Source organism: Coloeus monedula, assembly GCF_965178545.1.
Source record: "Coloeus monedula genome assembly, chromosome: 10".
Classification (NCBI taxonomy): Eukaryota; Metazoa; Chordata; class Aves; order Passeriformes; family Corvidae; genus Coloeus; species Coloeus monedula.
In genome coordinates, this window is record NC_138790.1 from 966,284 (window position 1) to 987,767 (window position 21,484).

A 21,484-nucleotide genomic window follows, 5' to 3' on the forward strand; every position below is an offset into this window, starting at 1 on the left:
CCAGGCAGCAGTGGGACTGCCTGTGCTCCCACTCCCACCAAAACCCCTGGAATCACTTGTTTAAACTTTCTTGCTAACACTATCCAAGGAATACAAAGGAGACTTACTGAGCTGTTGAAATGCTCATTAATTTCCAGCATCCTGATTCAGACTATTCTCCTTTTCTAGGAGCACTGCTGGAAAACAATTTTAAGTCTGCAGTTCGTTCTGATGACTTGCATAACTGATAGTTAACAGCTGATTCTTTAAAAATACTATTTTTTTCAATAACTTCAAACATCATCTTAATATTTAGGCTCTGACTCAGTCGCTCTTATGCTGGATTGTGAGCAAGATGAGTTATACAGACATTGGCTTTCACTAATGATAGAAGTCAGCTGCTGCTGCTGGTTCTTTTAACTACAGCTGCCTTCATTTTGGCATCTGCATCTTGCCTTCATTTGGATGTGCAATTCACTTGCTAAGAGTGCCCTTTGTGCTTTACACTAGACATGGGACTTCTTTCCAAACCTGTAGCTCTCAAACTTCTCCTTTACAAATTTTCCCCAGACTTTTACATTAGATCCCATTGAACAAAACTTGATCAGGAGGAAGATGCTGCTTACTGCTCCCATCAGCCACAACCACTGTCTGCCCCAGAGCCACTGCACTGTGTCTCAGGGAATGCTGGATGTGGAAACAGCCGTGGCAGGGCCTGGAGGGACAAAGCTGCTGCTCTGTGTCCCTTGGTGGTGACATTGCTGTGCCTCACAAGCTGCCATGCTCCAGGAGGAGACAGTGTTGTTCAAGTTAGCAAACGAGTGGGGAGGTCAGCTGAGGTTGGAGGATCAGGATTTTAGGTGTGTGGAGGGCTTTGTTTTACTAGGACTTGTAATTTAAGTAAGTTATCCCTTGAATAATTGCAGTGGATTTTTGGGAGCACATTCTAAACCTTGTAGGACATTTCCACAAAGTAGCACCTCTGGAATGTAGTGGGGCTGCACTTCTCAGCTCTCAGCCCCCTCCTAATGTCTTCGAAGTCCATCCATTTCTCACATCACTCTCTTCACCCATCTGTGGCATCTCACAGTCTTACCTGTCACATCCAGCAACTTCTCATGTCATGTGCAGTATTTTCTCACATCCTCTTCAGCTAGTTGAACCTCAGGCCAGGGTCTGGTTATCTGCCTGCAGCCTTAACACATATTTATGCCTCAGTTTTTTTTAAATTAACATGTTCTTTCATATCAGAGGAATTTTGAATTACAGTGTTAGGGTAAAAAACTGGACCATTTGGACCAGGCACAGCAGAATTCTATCAGACTGCTCTGCTGCCTCTGCTTTGCAGGATTTTTTGCTGCAGGCCACAGAAGTGCCTTGGGGTTCTAAGTCTTTAAATCACTCAAGTGTTTAATGTCCCAGTCCACCTGATAGGTGGGGGGGTTTTGTTGATGTCGTGGATGTGTCATGTGCAGAGTGAGACAGACTGTAGGCAGAATGGGGCAGGTGTCAAAGGATGAAAAGGGAGAGAATGGAGAGAAAGAGACATCTTGGGAGGCACAGAAAGGAGAGTGGAGGTGCAATAGGAAGAATATATTGGAAAAAGATGGAGTTAGAGCCAACTGAAAATGCAAAGCCTCCAGAAGTACAAGATTCCTTAACAGCATGGTTTTCATTGGCACCACCTGAAAAACCTGCCAGCTGGTACCCAAGTTTCTTGATTTTGCTTTGCTTTGATCAGGAGATAATTTTTGCTATAATTGGTATTTAAAAAATGAAGGCTGAGGCAATAGCCATAAGCTATTTCCACTTCACATGAACAGAAGTCACCCCAAAATTATTAACTTCTCTGGAAGATTGCTGCTGCAGAAAGGAGACAGCAGTGAGGAGATTCTCAAGCAGTTCCATATTCTGCTTCAGAAGACATACAAATTAAACCACAGGGAAGAACAGTTCTTAGCTTCTTTGTGGTAGGTCCAGTGTAGTCTTTCAGAGGCAGGATAGAGAAGTTTAGTTCCCTAATTTGGAAAATCCTTACATTTTGTATGTTAATGCTGTCTCCCAGATTTCAGACAAATGTCTATAGGGATTTTTTTGTTTTTATAGATTCTCATTTGAATGTGGCTTTCAAGTTTTGCCTTTCTCTACTTTTAAGCATCTTCTTCATTCTCGTGTATCTGGGAGCATAAATTAAAAGTGTATAAACTGTTATATAATTGCATTAAAAAAACCCTCTTGAAAATAAAAGTGTTAAATTAGACTGTTCAGTCTTAATTTTCACCTACTTCATTGACACATGGAACTGTTTTGAAACCGTAATTGTCTCTAGATACCTGGACAGTCACAGTTCTTAAAACCTTCCTAACACATAAGGAGATGCTTTTTCCTTCTTTGCATTCCTCTTACTTTGCTTTTTGTCTGTTTCTTCGGAAAGGATGAACCCAGGGTCCTCTGGAGCAGATATTCCTCTTGTGCTTGACCTCCTAATTACTTAATTAATTAATTAAATTAATCTCTTAGTTTACCAAGACTCTTGCTGTCCTCCCTGTCCATCCCTGGTTGCAGCTTTTATGCTGACATAAGTTTCTTAAGAATCACCCTAACTTGAGCATTCCCACCCAATTACTTCCTTGCTAGGAGGTGTTTGGGGTGTTCAAAGCTCCTGTGAGCTGGATGATTCTCACAGTTACCAAGAACCATCTCGTGTGTGGCGTGTTGAGGGTCTGTGGCACATTGCTGCTCCTCCAGTCTGGACTGGAGTGCATCCACACACACCTGCACCATACCCTTCTCTGCTTCCTGCCCAGCTCACTGCTCTTTAGGATTCCCAAGGTGTTCCTGCCACTCCACTGACTTGGTTTTAAAACCTTCTTACCAGGATTAGCAAGCTGATGTGCAGGAGCTCTTCCCTCTCTAATGAGGTGAATTCCATCCTTGACCAAGAGTTTACTTCTTAAAATCCAACTTCTGTGCTGCTTTTGTCTTCTATTTGAATTTTTGAAATAGATGTGAAGGAGGAAAGAAACTTTAAAGTCGGGATTTATATCTTCTGTTTTTATGTCAGCCTGTGAATGTTCTTTCCATTTTTAGTGTGAGCACTTTTTAAACACAGACTCAGAGAGAGTCCCCCTTCATCATTCTTCTGCCAGAAGGGCAGGCATTTCCAGGGTTTGCTTCTGCATCTCTTGGTCCTGCTCCCAGCCAGAGGCACCAGGTGTAACACAACCTTTCTCTCTCTCTTCCTCACCTGCTCCTGCAGTCCCTTCTCCTCAGCTCTGGTCCAGGATGCTTTGGTTAGGGCCTGGCTGCAGTCTCCTGGCAGGGCATGCAAGGAGCCATGCAAGGAGCCTGTGCTCAGGGTGTGGTTCCTGCCTGCCTGGCTCCATTTGCTGGCTTCAGGGCCTGGACTGAACTCTGGGACCATGGATCTGTGGAGTCTGGGGAGGTCTCCAAGAGCTTTGGGCTCCATGGGCTCAAACAGTCTGAGCCTGTTGTGCACAGGTCCCGTTGTGGGTGAGTTTTACATTTGGCCATTGGCTCACAGGTGGGACAGGCTCCAGTGCAGCTGTAACTAAAGCTGCTGCCTCCCTGTGCCTTGCAGTGTTCATACAGGCCAGAACTAACCTGATCCTGACCCTCTGGGTACCCTCAGTACACTGAGGCCATCAGAGGCTCATGTCCTGTGAGCAGTGATGGCTCCAGACATCCTGGGCACTATGAGCACCAGAGGAGACACCATTTCTGGTACTGCCACACAGGTGCTGTTAAAAAAAGAATGTCAAGCAGCATTTCTTTGGGCTTTTTTAGCAGTTGGTCACATCCATGTAATTTTTCTTCAAGAAAGTTCTTTTCTGTACCTTGAAAGATCTTATGATAGATCCCTTTAAACGTAGCTTATATCTCACTGCCTTTCTCTGCAGTGGTAGTCAAAAAGAGCCTTAGAAGAGAGCACAAGTGCTCAGAGACTCCTCTTGGACATAGAGAGATGATTTCTCAGGAACAGTTGTTCTTCATGGAAGTTCTTCTTAAAATCCAACTTCTGTGCTGCTTTTGTCTTCTATTTGAATTTTTGAAATAGATGTGAAGGAGGAAAGAAACTTTAAAGTCAGGATTTATATCTTCTGTTTTTATGTCAGCCTGTGAATGTTCTTTCCGTTTTTAGTGTGAGCACTTTTTAAACACAGACTGGATTCTGGAATAGACAGTTTCAGAAATGAAGCCCTCTGGGTATGGAGTTTTATTTATGAAGTTCAATGGTTCATTTTAGTTCTTGAGCAGCTTAAGGCCTTAGACTTGGTAGTGTCTTCACTTTCATAAAAGTAAATTGACACTGCAGTGAACTCTACAGATCATATTTGAGTAGATTTGCGTTTATAACCTTTTTGCTATCCACAAATATTTTTCAACAAGAATACCTAGTTTGCCAAGATGGTGCAGTTGAGTTGTCCACCTGCAGCACAGAGGATCCAGTCCCTCTCTTCATCAGCAGTGTTCCTGTAGGACACAAAAGGCCGTGTCCCATGACACCCCCATTTCCTACCTGCAGCCCAGCAGACCAAAGCAATTCCCAGCTGAAGAGCAGCTGGGAATGAGCTGCTGCCAGCAGCACAGCTCAGGCACAGGGACACAACCACCACAACCACCCCTCTTCCCACGGGCTCCTCGGGCTGTGGCTCAGATGTGTTGTTCCTGTGGCAGCCACCTGCTCCCCACTGGAGGGTCTCCCACACCTTTCCCATCCTTCAGCCTGTGCTGTCCTGTTGTGAGGGATGGAATGTAAAACTTTTGGGGATAACAAATGCAATGTGTGTTCCCTGTGTCCCTGCCCTCGAAGTTAGTTGAGTTGCTGAGCCCGTGCCCAGTCATTTTGAGCCCTTGTGCACTGATTGTGAACATGAGCTGTCAGTCATGAGGTGCCTGTGGGCTCCTTCCTGAGGACAAACAGCCACACTGCCTGCACCAACCACCTGGAGATCCTACATCTTTATTTTGGATTTACTTGCTACATTCTTTATCTTTTTGGGGAGTCACTTGAAAGGGAAGCACTAACAGACATGTAAGTGATGGTACATTAATTCTTTCTATATGCAAATAGGAAGAAATTTAACATTGTGGGTGACTGCATGTGGGTTTTGGTTTTTAGCTGAATTGCAAATTGGCTTTGGTCATTTGCATAAAATTTTAAATGTACATTAAACAAATTACAGTATTATGTTTTTTAATATTCATGTGCATTTGGTTACAGTATTCTGACAGCTAATCTTGGTGTGTTTTATTTAGCAAGGTGAAGTGAGGTTGAAGTGTTTGAAAGCTCTTCAGAGTCTGTATACCAACAGAGAGTTGTTTCCCAAACTGGAGCTGTTCACTAATAGATTCAAGGTAAGAGGAAATACAGTTTTTGGAAGGAGGACAGAAAGTAAAAGTATCATCATCCTGCTCTGGTCTTTGGGTCGTGTCTGTTAAAAATAAACTCATTAGTTTGTGACAAGGCTTGTAACTGCACTAGTAAAACTGTGTTACTGAATGCTGAAATGAAGCCAAATCCATTTCACAGGGTTTATCTGGGGAGATTTGTCAGACTTAACCAGGATGATTATTTGTCTGTATGTATTACTGATAGCTTATATATTGTCATTATTCAATCTGCCTGTACTTATTTAATTTTAGATTTATTGAATTTAAAGGATGTATACTTTCACAATCTAAAATATAGCTGAAAGTAGCAGCCAATAACAATAGATTGTTTGTTACACAGCTTTTTTTAGCTCAATAAAGGCTTGTGTTTGGAGGGGGAGTCACTTGGATGTGCATCACAGTCCTCCACACAGTGAACTGGCCTTGCTGCAGAGCAAGAGTTCACATTTTGCTTCTAAACCCCCTGAGCCAGATTGGGCCTTCAGGAGAGAAGTGCCAGGGGGATATTTCAGGGGGTTTTTATTAGCACAAACTTTTTGCTTAGTATCTGGATAAGAATGTGGCTGTTAATTCACTTTGTGGTCTGGCTGCTTTATTTTACAAGTGAACTGTCTGGAGAGATGGGTGTGGAAGCACTGTCCCTGCTCCTGTTTGGATGCCTGCTGAGGAGAGTGTTCAGGCACTGCCACCACGTCAGCTGCTACCTCTCCCCATGGCTTCTGTGTTCTGCACAACACACTGCTGTGGGAAAGGCTAGCCCAAGGAAAAACCTCATTCATCTCCTTTAAGTCTTTATTAGAATGCTGATGAAAAAAATTTGTTTAGAAAAGAAACAGAGCTGACTGGTTTCTTTTAACTTAAATCATTATTATAATGCTGATAAAAAGTTCTGTTGGGAAAAGTGGTGGTTTAAATATTTATAAATACTGTGCACAAGACTTAAACTTCTCCCTGTAGATTTTTATGCTGCTTCACTGGCTTTGTCTACCATTTCACAATTAATTCCTCCAGTTTGATCTAGAAAGCAAAAAAATTAGAAAATTAGTCATATTTTCCCTGTATGTAAACAATTTATAAAAACATGGTGATCAGCCTTTTACTACATTCACTTGAAATGCAGAAAAAAGATGCTTAACCTGCAGTAAAGCCTAGGTACTGAGGAAGGCTTTTTTCCAAAATGATAATTGTATAATAGAGCAGACTCTTTTAAGATAACAGTCTTAAAGGGTAGATTAAATAAATATCTGCCAGCAATGAACTGAGTGTAGTTGACTAAAGCAGGAGATAAAACTGGATCATTTTGTGAGACCACTTAAGGGCCTGCATTCTTCTAATTTTATAAAGCCTGTTTCTGGGACTGTTGCAGTAAAGACAAAGTTTCCTCTCATAGGAGAGAACCTGGCAAACAGGTTCAGACCTCAGAATGTCTCCTAAGTCTGGTTTGCTTTATCCTCACAGGACAACCAGAAAAATGGACCCTCCAGCTCTGCTGCTTTTCCTGTTCCCTCTGTGCAGACTTTTGTTTGTATTTGCTGCTTCTGTAATTCCATTTATTTATAAACAAGCCACTAAAGCTCTCGTGTGCTTTTATCTACTTCTCTTTACTAGAAAATGTGCTGGTGCTGCTTTGCCAGGATCCCATAATTTGTAAGGGAAAAGACTGCTTTGAGGCTGAACCTGTCCCATCAGCAAAACTTGCAGGACAACTGGAGGCACTTTGGGCAATAGTTATTCAGTAATGCACTCCAGAAAACTACAGGGACATGAAACCTCTAAATACATCCTGCTTTTCACAGCACAGACAATTCTCTTAAAGGAAGCTTGGTTAGCCTGTGCATTGCTGCTTGGCTTGGGATGGCACAAGGAATTTTCATTGCTGTCAGAGAGGTTCAGAGGAAAGGGAGCTCTGTTAGGAATTCATCTTTCTTCTGTCCCATTAAAGCTGGTTTTACTACAGAAATCTGTATAATTATGAAATAAATAAGAAGAAAAGGTGTGCTCAAAGTATCTGTGAGCCTAGAGAACAGATTTGTTTAACAGAATGATTAATCAGTTTCAGTTTCTGCCACATCAAGAGGAAAAAAAAGCTGGCATGGCCCAAATGCCTGCACTTGGATTTACAGCTGTGCTGTCAGGGATGTGGCCTTTGGCACCAGGATGGAGCAAAGTTCCAAATTAATGCTTTTTGAATCCCTGATACATCAGCTAAATGTCTTGCTGCCACAGACTCTACCACCACCTCTTTGAGAAATAATTGACCTAACTGCCATTTTCAGTTCCATGGCTGCTTATTTATATTTCTTCATCAGAATTTAATCGACCTGCACAGTTCAGTTGGTGTTCAGTTCAATCCATTCAAACTGAGAGAAATCTCTCTAGAGGTCTTCTAGCTGTTAAAAGAATAAATTAATTTGATCCAGAGTGCCTTGTGCTGGAGTGTTAATATTTCACCACCTTCCAGAGAGCTGTGACAAGGACGTGATCCTGTCCCTTTTTCAAAGGAAAAATGCCTGTTCTTTCCAGCACTTGTGTTTCTAAGAGTAGGTGATATGCTGGAAAATAAGCTTAGTCCATCAAAACAAAAATTTGTCCATCAAAGAGAAGACTTTTGTTTTCCATCAAGAAGTCCTGTGTGGCACAGACATTAAGTGACCCCACATGGAAAAGCTGTGAATTAACTCCCCTGCAGTCAGTGCCAGACTCCCTCATCCCTGACCCTGTCTCCACAGCCTGGGAGCAGAAGGAGAGGTTGGCTCTTCATGAAGTCTGCCTTGTTCACAGCCCAGTACAGGATGGAAACTGATCTCCAGAGACACTGAGAATTTCAAGTCAGAAATACAGGCCTGTTCCCTGCTCTGCTGCTGCACAGTGGTGCAGGGAATCTCTGTAAAGGCAGATTGAGCAGGGGGGGTTGGAATTCCTCGGCCCCAGAAGTTACACCTGCAGAGGCACCAGGTGTGCAGGACTTGCTGGGAAGGCTCTTGGGGCCTGGCTGGCAGGTGCCACCACACAGAGGTGCTGGCCCCAAGGCAGAAAATGACACATCTGTGCTGTTTATTTTAAGCCTGATATTTTGGGGGGGAAATGGAGAGAATGGTCTTTTTGGATAAAGAAGCCTTCTCACGTCAGTTGGTTTCAAAGTCCCAAAGGGCTCCAGATTCAGAGGGTACCTCCTGCTCTGTGGACAGGAGAGAAAATCCCCTCTCTTCCAGGCTATTTTCAGAGATGCAGAAGGAGTTTTACACCTTTGTGCTCACTCAATGTGCAGCTAGTTCCCTCCCCGAGGTATCCTGGGGTGTAAGATACACTTTGAGGGAATACATGAAATTCCACTGAGACATTTAAGATCAGTACACCTGGTTGTTCTTTCTCTTGGTGCTGTTATTGGTGTTCCTTGGCCAGGACCCTAGGAAAAGTTGACAGCAGTTTTGTTGTCTTGTTCATAACAGAGTGTCCTGTGTGGAAAGTTGTTTCATTGGGTCTCTTCATGGACTTCTCACAGTCTTTTAAACTGTTTACAGCTACATGAAATGTATCAAATTCCCCAGGAACTTAATAGTGATTGATAGAGGCTCCTTCAGTCACAGGGACAAAAAGTGTCTCTGCTGACCTGGTTTTGTTGGGAAGTAACACCTGAGACAGCCACGATGCATTCTTTAAGTATTGATCTGAAATTTCTGTATCGAAATAAACACCGGTTGCTTGATGTTCCCCTTCAGCCCTTAAATGCATGGAATACTAGAGAAAAAAGGTGAAAACCTTTATTTTGTCCTAGTTTGTTCTGGTGACTTTCACTGTTGTTGCCTTACACTTCCCTTGTTTCTTTCCCAGTCCCTGATTTCTATTTTTTCATATCCCAAAATGTCATAGAGTACCTAGTCCTTCTTGAACGAGTTAAGCCAGAGAAATCAAGTTTTATTTTCAGATGACCTGATTTCTTTTCAGTAACTTGATCAGTCAAGCAAAGAGCACTGAGACATACTGCATTTTTATGGCTGGATGGAAATTCTCCCCAGATAGGAAGGACAAAATACACCAATCACAGCTTTTTGCCAGTAAGCAAACGGAACCTAAGGAGAAAGAAACCCTTAAAAGACTTCTCATAACTACAGGGTCCTTAGAAGTTAGAAAATCATTTGATTTGACAGGAAAATGATGTGCTTGTCTTCACTGGAAAGAGTATGGGAAAACACGAAGTCAAACCATGGAATTCCCCACTTTCCTGGAGAAGCTCTGTAGTGTTAATTCTTGAGATCTACTTCAAACCTTCAGACGTAGACAGGAAAAAGGTCACAACTTTACAGGCAATCTGTAGGTGCATGAATTCAGGTGTGATTTCCTTCACCCTATTTCCATATATGCAGTGTTCTTTCCTCTGAAATGATTTGGTTTCAGGGGAATGAAGTGGGGCAGTTCTTCTGCTGGTGTCCAACCTAAGTACGTGACTTTTCAGGAAAGACCTGTTAAGTTAACCCAGCCCAGAACAGTGCTGGAACTCCCAAGTCTCCTGCCTCCCTTTCTGGCAAGCACACAAGGATAAGGACTGTTGAAGCACTTGCTCCTGCTGTTCCACTGTGCATGCAGCACCCAGCTAAGGGGTGCACTGAAAGGTTGGGTGATACTGCGGGGCGCTCCTTCTCAGGGTGCAGTCAGAACATCTTTCTCTCCAGAAGTATTTCTTTTGTAATCTCCAGAATTTCCCAGCTGCTGGCTGTGCTGTGTTTGTGCCCTGTCACTGACCCCGAGTTGCCTTGCAGGACCGCATTGTGTCCATGACCCTGGACAAGGAGTACGACGTCGCTGTGGAAGCCATTCGATTGGTCACACTCATCCTCCAGTGAGTGCTGCTCCAAACCCCTGCATTCCCTTGGAAAATCACCGAAACCAGTAACATTTGAGTGACTTGAGTGCTTTGCTTGTGTATTGAAGTGAATGTGTTACTTTACACTTAATATGAAGTTGGACTGAACATATAATACGGACAGGAAGCTCAAGTAAGATATTTCATTTCATGGGAATATAGGAGGCAAAGTGTAAAAACGTGTGGATGTTTTGGAGCCATTAGTGCATCCATTGTGTGGAAGAATGCCAAAGGGCATTTCTACCTTTTGCCAAGGGCAGAACAACTGTCCTCCCAAAACCAGTGTCTGTGGGTGACTCTTGCTAGAATAACTGCAGCAGTAACACAGATCCAGTGCAGGGAGAGTTGATTGATTTCCTGGCACAGCTGAAAACAGTCACATGGTAAGACACCTGCTGCCAGGCTTTTCCATGTGGGGATGCAATGACTCCCCTGAGGTAAGGATCATGTCAGAAATCCTCCCAGGTGCTGATGTGGAACCAGCCTGTCCCCAGCAGCCTCATGAGTGTGCACCTGGAGGGGCACTGCTAGGCTTTTATAATGTATCTATTAAAAGCTGTACTAAAGAACATCTGGTTTACAAGCAGATGCATAGAATTTTTGCTTCATACTTTATATCCAGTGGCTCTGCTTTGAAGAATGTTTTTGGACATGCAGAATTTGGACAAAAGATTGCACTAGCCTTTCCTTAGTAGAGAAGTCTAGACTTCAGCTTTTTATTTATGGGTCACACTGTTTTAAAGAGATTAGCCTTGTAATATTAGCAAGAAATGAAATCTTGCATCTACTGTTTTATTTTTAAAGTAAATATAACTAATATGATCAGAAATGACGTGTAGAGCACATCTCTGCCCTGCATTAGCAATTTTTGGGAACACAGTAAGTTTTAAGGTCAAAAATTAGCCAGTGCACTTTATTTTGTCCACTCCTGCTTTCTCTTTGGTTGCCTGTTGAAAGCACAGGCAATGCTAAATGCATTTAGCACCAGAAGAGTCAGGGTCACCTTGAAGAGATCAGGGAAATGTTCTGTCAGGTAGGAACTCCAAAAAGGTGTCTGGAGCAATCCGGATGGGGAATGACCAACTAAAATTGTGCATAATATGCAGCCAAATGATTTACAGTCCTGCTACATCAATGGTTCTGATGGATGCCAGCTAAACAGGGATGGAGGTAACATCCTGACTGGGACAGTGCTGGTATTTTTCTATCATTTTTGCGAACATTCTGGGACAGACTGCCCAGGGAAGTGATGGAATCCCCTTCCCTGGAAGTGTTCAGAGGTGGCTGTCACACCTGGGGACATGGATTAGTGGTGAACACAGAGGACCAGGGTTAATGGTTGGACTCAATGAGCATGGAAGTCTTTCCCAACCTAGAGGATTCTGTGATTCCAGGTTTTTACTTTATGATGTTTGATGAATGTGTGGCATCTTGCAGTTTGTGCATTGTAGTTTGTGTGGTGGACTAAGGAATAAGCAGTGGTTCTGATCTTTTCATAATACTATTTTATCTCTATATTGATATAACTGGGAGAAGGAAATCAGAGAAACTTCCAGTTTCACAGGCCCTTTAAATGCCTCTGTATTTTGAGATTGAACCAAAGATCCTTGAAGTCCTTGTTCAACCATTTAGGATTTTGTGGGAAGTGAGCCAACCTTGTAGCTGTCCCAAGTGAGCTGTGGGAGGTGAGGGGATGGAAATGAAACCTCTGCTGCAGTTCAGGTGTTCCTGTGACTCTTTCAGTGGGAGCGAGGAGGCTCTGTCCAATGAAGACTGTGAGAATGTTTATCACCTGGTGTACTCAGCACACCGGCCTGTGGCAGTAGCAGCTGGGGAATTCCTCCACAAAAAGTAAGTCATCAGTTGCCCTGGAATAAGACCAGATTTGTGAATGCTTCCTAGAGAGGTAATGTCAAAAAGCAAAGAAGGAGTAGAGGGAAATATCCCAATTCAGCAAATCGGGTATTTCATTTAAACCAGAGATTTTATTCTCTTGTTTAAACAAGACCTGAGGACTTGAAGAAACCAAATGCACATTTTTCCTGCTCTACAATTCAGATAACTTTTCTTAACTCCTCAAGGGTTAAATATACAAAGGCTGCATAAGCTTCTAAAGTTGGTTTAAGTCCTGCAGCACTTGATGAATTCCTGGTGTGGTCAGATACATATATTGGGCTGTAGTCAGTGGTGGTCTACCTGATACATCAACAGTCATAACTTCTACCAAGAATTAAGCCAGTTTACTTCAATGTTGTGAACCTGGGAGGTTTTTATGTAGCAATAATTACAAAATTTGTTTCTGAACTCACTGCCTTCCCCTGAAAATACACTGCATTATGGTTACATCTCTCATGTCCTCACTGTGCCAAAGGACATGAGCCAGCTTTTCCATGAATGTGAGTCACACCACCTCAGTAACTGTGACCAGGACATTGCCACATCACAGGAGTTACCCTCTTCTTTTTGTTGTTTGCAGTTAAAAATCTTTCAGCAGGAATTTGATTTTTTCCCCTCATGGGTTGTGACATTAGAGTTTTGTATTATATGTATAGAGGATTTATATCAGAACCCAGATTATCTGATGTTTCATGCTGAGATACAGGTAGGCAAAAATACACAAAAACATCTGTTTTTCTTTACAGTGCTCTAATTTTCTATGGTTTATTAGGGATTTACAAGTCCACATTGTAATTGTACACTTTCATTGGTGGATTTTTGGAACTCCAGCTTTGTGATCAAGCACTATCTGTTTCAAAGAATATATGTGCAGATTTCCATCACCTACAAGACATTTTACTAGTTATTGGAAAGGGTTAGGTTCTCTTAAAAAATATATACTACAATTCTTTTATTAATCAACACATGACAAAATACATTTGCAAAATGCCTCAAAGGTAAATAAGGACATATAAAGTGCACTTAGGATAAAGACAAAACTTCATTCTGACTTCTTTTACAAGGTACAAAGCTGCCTTCTGTAAATGTGTCTCAAAGCTAACAGCCTGGAGACAAGATTGTCCCATTCTTACCTAATGTTGTCTTGGTTTCTGCAAAGAAAATTTCCAGTTAAATAAGTTAGAATCTATTTGAGGCACTTGAGGTGTGATTTATTTATAATTTAATGCATTTCACTATCACTTGCTCCGTGATAATCATCACACTTGCTCTCTGTGCTTAGCAAAGGAAAGCAAATAGTACAGAGGATATAAAGGATCACCAAATACAGAGGATCACTGGCTGAGCCCTGAGGGGCAGGTTGTAAGATATCTCAGCACCTGCAGAGGTGCTCATTGCTTATCTGTTAAGATAAGCAGGGGGATGAGGTGACGTTTTTAACTAAAATACAGCATTTGTGTGTAACTCGTCGTTCTCTTCAGTGAATTACAGCAGTGAGATCACAATTCTGTGTTTCCTGTGTTAATCTGCTTTGTGGTTTCACTGTAAAAGCCAGGAACAGCTTTCAAACTTCTCAAAGCAGAACAGGCATTGCTGTGACTGCAATACTGGCACATCTGAGGTCTCTTGGAAAATGTGAGCATTGAGGGGGGTTTGGGATGGGCCATGCATCAGGGAACGCAGTGCAGAGTGTGTCACCTACCTGTGAAACCCCAAATAATGAGCAGGAGCTGGTTTTATCCTTGATGCTGCTCCTGGTACCTGAGGTTGGTTGTTTGATGGGTATCAGGTTTGTTTGTACCATGGCCCAGCTGGAGTGATGCAACCTTAGCTCTTGGAGCACTTAAGACTGGGTAAGTTACAAATTCAAAACTATACAAGTGATGCAAATATTTAAAACTGTGCAAAACCTTCAATATAAGTAGATTTTGGAGAGCTTTTTCCTGTGTGAAATTCTTCAGCCTTGTGGAACCAGAGACTCTGAAGATAAATTCATCTCTTCAGACAGGCAGAGGTCATGCCCTCTTTCCCTTGAAAGAAATAGCTTGCACTGTTTTATGAACAAATTTACTGTGTCAAGAATGAATGCTCATCATATTCTTACAGAAATGAGGATTGTTGTGATAGCCATGAGCTCCTTCTCTTTATTTTCAGGCTGTTCAGCAGACATGATCCCCAAGCTGAAGAGGCTCTAGCAAAGAGGAGGGGTCGAAATAGCCCAAATGGAAACCTTATTAGAATGTTGGTTCTTTTCTTTCTTGAAAGTGAGGTAAAAGTCATTTTTAACCTTTAAATGTTTAATAAAACCTGGAACTTAAGTAATGATTTATCAACATACAGTAATAAATTGTCTTTCTTTTCCATTTGTTCTTTATATTTTCAGAAATACTGTAAGCACTTTTCCCTGCCCCTCCTTTTCCTTGTCCATTGAGCAAATTGATCTGAAAATCTTCACGGTTTATTTAGCTCATGCATGTGCCCACTATACTCACACTGTATTGCTGGTGCTGTGGTGGCTGCCAGTGTGCATTGCTGCACACAAATGTAAATGGTTCTTTGCAAGGAGAATACCTCTGGAGTTGTTCTTTGTGGAGTAAAATAATTTGAACCAGGACAGAACACAAATTGCATCCTATCTCCAATTGTGATCAGAATCATGGATGAACTCAGAGTGCAAAGGACCTGAGGGTCCTTAGCTCAGAGCAGAGTCAGCTGTGAGATGAGATGAGATGAGATGAGATGAGATGAGATGAGATGAGATATGAGATGAGGTCTTTCAGGGCTTTATGCAGGTGCATCTTGGAAACCTTGGAGGATGAGGGCAGCAAGCATAGATATAGTGATATGAAGTGTTTGATGAACACACCCAGGGTGGGATTGTGCTCGTGATTTATAGAGACAGCATCTATGGGAAATTGTATGGTACATGTAGTAACAGTAATTCAGGTGGGGAATGGCAGTGGAGGGAGGAAAATTTGAGAAGATGCTGTCAGGTACAGGACATTCTGAAGATAGAGGGGGAAAGGTTCAAAATTATACATTTGATTTGATAATAAATAGACTGAAAGAAAGGAATGACAGAAATGTTTCTCTAGAGAAGGGAGGGTAGTATATTTTGGGTAAAAAGCAAAAGGAAAGATATTACAGTTGGTTATTTTAATTCTTATGAAGCCTTGAACAAGAGACATGACTGTGAGAATGAAAAGAAACACTCAGAGTTGCTGAGAAGGAAGGACAAAATTTCAGTACAGTGTTCTTGTTTTTTAGAAACACCTCATAAACCTACAAATTAATCTGGATGAGATGTCACCACCTGTGTGAGCCTTCCATCTGCCACCTGAATGGATTTTTAGTTCCAGCTTCTTTAAAACTTGTAAAGTTCATTGTGTTTTACAGTGCAGACACCTTAGATGTGAGTGTGTGTGATTGGAGTTAGCGAGCACTGACCTTGCCTGTCCTTCTGAGGAGCAAAGAAACTCTGCTGCACTCCTGAAGCCAAGATCAGCAAAGTGCCTCCCATGCTGCTCCCTGAAGGTCACTTTGCTCTCAGGGCCAGTTTTTGTTACTGTTGTTTTTGAGAGTCTGTAGGAACCAAGCAGAATATGCTGGCTGCAGTGTTAGTAAAGAGTTCGAGAGCTGGGAGTTTACAGGTGCGTAGGACGAGTTAGCGCTGCAGCCTGGGGCTGCATTCAAGGGACTGAACCTTGCCCAGCAGCAGTAACTCCATGACATTTTGCCCAAAGCTGGCAGAAACAGAAGAGGGGAATGGACTGACACCTCCTTCTCTTGCACTTGGATGTTTTCCAGCTGAGGAATCAGTCACTGGCAAGCACAAACTGCGTGTTGTGCTTGATACTTGTTGGTAGTAGTTAAAGATGAGTTTAGAAAACAGCAGAAGCCTATGGATTATTTTTTCTCACTTTACAACAGTTGTGTTAATTTACATAAAAACTTTTTTTGCAGTTAGTGTTAAATCTATACTCCCTGAAATCATCAGGGTTTTTGCTCCTTTTTTCTGAGCACATAGCAGCATGTATGAAAACCAAATGCTTGTTCAAAACACATACAGTACAACTCTCATGTCTCACCATCTCACCTTTTTGTAATGCAGTGAGAAAGTGAGGAAAGGTAAGTTTACAGATTCTGGGTCAAAACTCTGGGAATATTTCACAAACAAGCAGCTTTGTGCAATAGAAGCTCAGTTTGGTTTTATTCCATTTTCTGTTAAAACATAACCCCGTTGCACTGGTATCATTCAGCTGGGAGAAAACCTTCCCGAGTTAGTTTCAAACTGAATGTTCTTCCAGCTAATGTAAGATACATGCCCAGGACACTCTTTGTGGCCACATGATTGTGAAAGTTGAAGAACTGGTGCTTACACCAGGTGCTGTACTGATGATTGCTTTGGATTTTCTAGTTGCATGAACATGCAGCCTATTTGGTGGACAGCTTGTGGGAGAGCTCTCAAGAACTGCTGAAAGACTGGGAATGTATGACAGAATTGCTCTTGGAGGAGCCAGTCCAAGGAGAAGAAGGTATTGGCTTAACCCTTGCTTCCTTGATATTGCAGAGTATTGTTAATTATTACTTAAATACCTCTGCCACCCATAGTGAAACATCTTTTTATGTTGTGCTTTGTTTGGAAAGCATATTTGAAGATTTTGGGTTAATCCATTTTTAATGTACTTCCATTCAGAAGCAGCAATTTGTACTCTATTTTTATTTGTGCTCTGGAGGTTTTTTTTTCTCAAGTCTGCTCTACTGTCCCTAATATTAAAGGCTAAGACTTCATTTTGTCTGAATGTTTAAATAACTATTTCAGTAAATTAAATAGCTAATACAATTTTGAATAAACAAGCACTTCAGGTGATGCTAGTTAAATATGGGGCTTTTCCAGGAAATGTGAACACATAATGAATTCTCAAGAGAAAAAACAAAGGGGGATTCTTTCACCATTAGTTTCAGATTTCCTTTTGCTAGTAATAGACCTGTGTGCACAAAATAGCCAGGGAGGCAGGGGGCAAGGTGTTCCCAAGGGTAATGAGTGTTATTCAAGATCTTTTATAATTCCTCAGAATTCTCCTGCTTCAGGGACCTTCACAAGGCTTAGGTGGTTGAAAAATCAGTGTTCCTGGCAAGGTGTGCTCATCATGTCCATGCTTCAAAAGCTGACCTTTTGGTACACACCTGCTGCAGTGGTGGGGGTATTAATAGGGTAATTTCCTTAGGAAATTAGGCACTTTGCTTCCTTGTTTCTGCATAGCCTCGTGGGGTTTGATCCTCCAAATATGAGCAAAAGCACTTGCCAAAGAGCAGAGGGTTTATGAGGAAGGAACAGTGAATTGTCTGTCGCTGTTTGTCCTCTATGGCACTCCCTTATTTTATAGATCTTCCTTATGTTCCCCTTCAGTGATCCTTTTCTCCAGCCTACATTTCTCTGGGCTTCTTTCACTTCTGCCATGTCCATTTTGAGATTATGTGAATGGCAAATTAAAGAGGAGGCAGGAAAGCCTCCATAAATGTGACAAAGTACCTTGTGTGTGGGTGATCTGTGCCGCTGTGTTCCCCTATTGCTGTCTGTTCCCCTGTTGCTGCTGGGTGTTCCCCTGTTGCTGTGTGTGCTCCCCTGTTGCTGCTGGGTGTTCCCCTATTGCTGTGTGTGTTCCCCTGGTGCTGCTGGGTGTTCCCCTATTGCTGTGTGTGTTCCCCTGTTGCTGCTGGGTGTTCCCGTGGTGCTGCTGGGTGTTCCCCTATTGCTGTCTGTTCCCCTGGTGCTGCTGGGTGTTCCCCTGGTGCTGTGTGTGTTCCCCTATTGCTGTGTGTGCTCCCCTGTTGCTGCTGGGTGCTCCCCTGGTGCTGCTGGGTGCTCCCCTATTGCTGTTGGGTGTTCCCCTGGTGCTGTCTGTTCCCCTGGTGCTGTCTGTTCCCCTATTGCTGTCTGTTCCCCTGGTGCTGTGTGTGCTCCCCTGGTGCTGCTGGGTGTTCCCGGCTGTCCCAGCCCTGTCCCGTGGCTCTGTGCTGCCCCCAGTGATGCCCAGTTCTCCCCGCAGCGATGTCGGACCGGCAGGAGAGCGCCCTGATCGAGCTCATGGTGTGCACCATCCGACAGGCTGCCGAGGCACATCCCCCCGTGGGCAGGGGCACCGGCAAGAGGGTGAGTGGGGCTGCAGCTGACTGGCTGTCACCAGAGCATGGAAGATATTTGTAACACCACTTCGGGACACTTCTGCAGTAGAGCTTTTTAATCGGTGTTTGCTGTTTCATCTGAAGGCTTCTAAGAAAAATATTAGAAATTCTCTTTCTGGACATGTTTGGTTTTCTCTTTGATTTTGGGGTTTGCCTGACCAAGTTAAGAAATACAAATTTACAGCATAAAAGTCTTTTTTTATCATACTCCTGCCTTACATTTGTAATGTACCCACATCTCCAGCCCCTAACGTTAAAACTAGATTAGAGTGGAAGGTATGGGAGCAGAGCAGACTACCTCTGACTGTCTTCCATGAAACTAATGTGCTGCTAATATGGATATAAAATTTGCAGAAAAGTCAACAGGATCTTCATTGTGAGGGTGTTTAAGCACTGGAACAGGTTCTGGGAGTTGGTGTCCTTTCTGTGCTTGGCAGTTTTTGAGACCTGACTGGACAAAGCCCTGATCCTCCCAGTGTGACCCCTGGACTGGCTCTGCTTTGAGCAGGAGGGGTGGGACTGGGACCAGTCTGAGTGTGTCTGTGGTTTTAGGCCTCATCCATCCATCCACTGAGTGCCCTAAGAATTTCAGAACTTTACGTTCTGTCTGATTGCCTCTTCAGTTCATTTTATAGCAACTGTTTGAGCACCAGTGGAAGGCCATTCCTAAGGCTGGACATGCAGTTTTAAACACTTCAGTATAAGTCATAGGGTCAAGGGTAATAACAGGCTTTCAGCTGTATTCTCCATAAATACAGCATCCATGTTCCAAAGCAGTCTCAGCTTCTCAGACATATTCCCCTGATTTTTCGTAGTCCCCATATTATTTAGGATAGACTAAAATGGAATAAACCTACATGAACATATGGTAGTTCTGTTAGCATCCATTCTAAATAATCATAACTAGTTTGTTAAAGAAAGCCACAGATTTAATAAAGATGAAATTTGGAGACAGTCTTGGCATTTACTATTGCTAAAATAATGCAGTTACTTAACTTCTTAATTTTTATGTGCCAAAGCAGATTAGTCTCATGTCCAGAAACAGCAGGAACAGCTCCAAGAAACCATCAATTTAAACATGCTTTAGGTGCCTTAATTTATAAGGCATGTTCTTAGGACTTCCTAATTTATTAAAACATTTCAGGGCTGAGGAGGGAATCCATGAGAGCACTTACTCAAATTTATACAAGCACATCTTATCTTCTGTTACCAAAACTGTATTGTAGGCACAACTTTTTAGTCTCAAACTGCAAACCTTTCTAGCAGGCAAAGTGACCTTTAAATTTGAAAAAAAAAAAAAAAAGCAATCCCATTGGTGTTTTCTGTTTGGAGCACCAAATAATGTCAGTACTAACTTTCTGGGTATTTTCCTCTTTCTCAAGAGATCTACAGCTCCATTCACTGAAGTTCAGAAAATTGCTTAGTCTTAAGTTTTCAATGTCTGTATTTGGAGCTAAAGAAAATACATCAGTAAAACAAATTTCACCTTCTGAAGGATGGTCAGAAGAGCCTGGAAGTCATGCTGGGGACCCAGATTGATTCCCAGTGCCAGGGAACAGCAGTATTTGGTCCCCAGAACACGACTGGGCTGTCAGGGCTGGCATTCTTGGCTGGTGCTGCCCTGGTGGGTGTGCAGGGGCTGAGGCTGCTCTGGGGCCATCCCTGCACTGTGCACTGTGCAAGTGGTGTCTTGTCCTGGTTACTGATCCATTCCCCCCCACTTCCACGGCTGTTTTGGGTTCCTGCTGACACAGGGCCTGGCACCCAAGCACATGCCTTGTGTGCAGCTGCTCCTCCTCCCTTGCAGAGCCATGTAGGGGTGACTCTTAGCTTTTGCTTCTTTTCAGTTACACCATGAGCTGTGGGATGGTAACTGCAGGGATCTCTGCCTTGTCACTGGAGATTTGTCCTGTCTCACAATCCCTCCAACTTCTTCTCTGAGTTGAAACAGGAGCAGATTTCTAATTAAGCACTCACCTTCTTGTGAAATAGTGTCTCCTCTGACTTTAGCTTGTAACCCTTACTGTGCAGAATGGCTGATTGGCTTTACGGGAATCATTAGCTAACTTGAGTATTTTATTATCATTATTTGTTTTCAAAAGTATTCTTTCCTTTCCTGAAGCCAGATTAAGCTTTGATGAAGCATGCTGGTTTGACTATTGTGTCTCTGGTCACTGTTTCAAGGGGGTTTTGCTCTGACAGCATTAGTGCTTCAGTACCTCCCTGTGAACTTGGATGTACATTCTCATTGAGAATTCCATTCCAGTTTAGAGAGGAGGCCATGAATCTGCTAATGAAAATCACTGCTACAGTGTGGTTTGGTTTTGGTTTTCCTAATTATACTTCAGTTTGCCCTGAGGTCTTACATTAACATTGGTTTAATGTGTGAAAGCCAGAGCTCAGTACACTTGGAAGCAATAGCAAAACTTCCACTGACTTGGGTTATATTTGAATTTCAATCCTAAAAAAATGCTGATGTGTGGAGACAATGTCATGCTGGGTGATAAGGTATTTTCCTTTTCAGTCACAGCTTCTTAGGACACACAGTCCTCCCACTTAATCACTCTTCAGCCCAAATGTGTTTTGAGTTTTTTACTCCCTCCTCTTTTGATTTATTAAAAATACACTTGCATGGATTTTTGTTTGTAATACAATGTTTAGAAAAGTTAATGAATGCTATATGCAGAAACTGTATTTACTGTAGTTATGTTTGATCACTTCCAGGTCTTGACAGCAAAAGAAAGAAAAACTCAGATAGACGACAGAAATAAATTGACTGAGCATTTCATTATTGCACTTCCCATGCTGCTATCAAAGGTACAGTTTCCAACAAAATAAATTTTTCACTGGGATTTACAGCTGTCTTTAAACTTTCTCATTCTGTAGTGCAGGAGTTTATTTTCACTTCCCTGTTGCTTGTTTTGTTTCCATGATGCTCCAGTATTCCGCTGACGCCGAGAAGGTTGCAAACCTCCTGCAGATCCCTCAGTACTTTGATCTGGAAATCTACAGCACAGGCAGGATGGAAAAGGTATGGGTGCCTTGGGCAGGAAGTGTGGCTGCTCTCAGGTGTGCCCACTGTTCAGCCCCCAGTGCCACCGCTGCTCTGGCAGTTCTGGTGCTGGCTTTGCTCAGCGCCATTGTCCC

The 21,484-nt window shown here is 42.7% G+C and overlaps 1 protein-coding gene across 1 annotated transcript in view; it reads left to right on the forward strand.

Moving 5' to 3' along the window:
* The window catches only part of STAG1 (STAG1 cohesin complex component), a 168,790-nt gene that overhangs the window by 110,386 nt on the left and 36,920 nt on the right, over positions 1–21,484 (forward strand). Inside the window, exons 11-18 of the mRNA XM_082288099.1 lie at positions 5,260–5,358; positions 10,152–10,231; positions 11,999–12,106; positions 14,306–14,420; positions 16,569–16,686; positions 18,202–18,305; positions 21,062–21,154; positions 21,279–21,368. Coding sequence (XP_082144225.1) covers positions 5,260–5,358; positions 10,152–10,231; positions 11,999–12,106; positions 14,306–14,420; positions 16,569–16,686; positions 18,202–18,305; positions 21,062–21,154; positions 21,279–21,368 — 807 coding nt within the window. The remainder of the gene's footprint in view (positions 1–5,259; positions 5,359–10,151; positions 10,232–11,998; positions 12,107–14,305; positions 14,421–16,568; positions 16,687–18,201; positions 18,306–21,061; positions 21,155–21,278; positions 21,369–21,484) is intronic.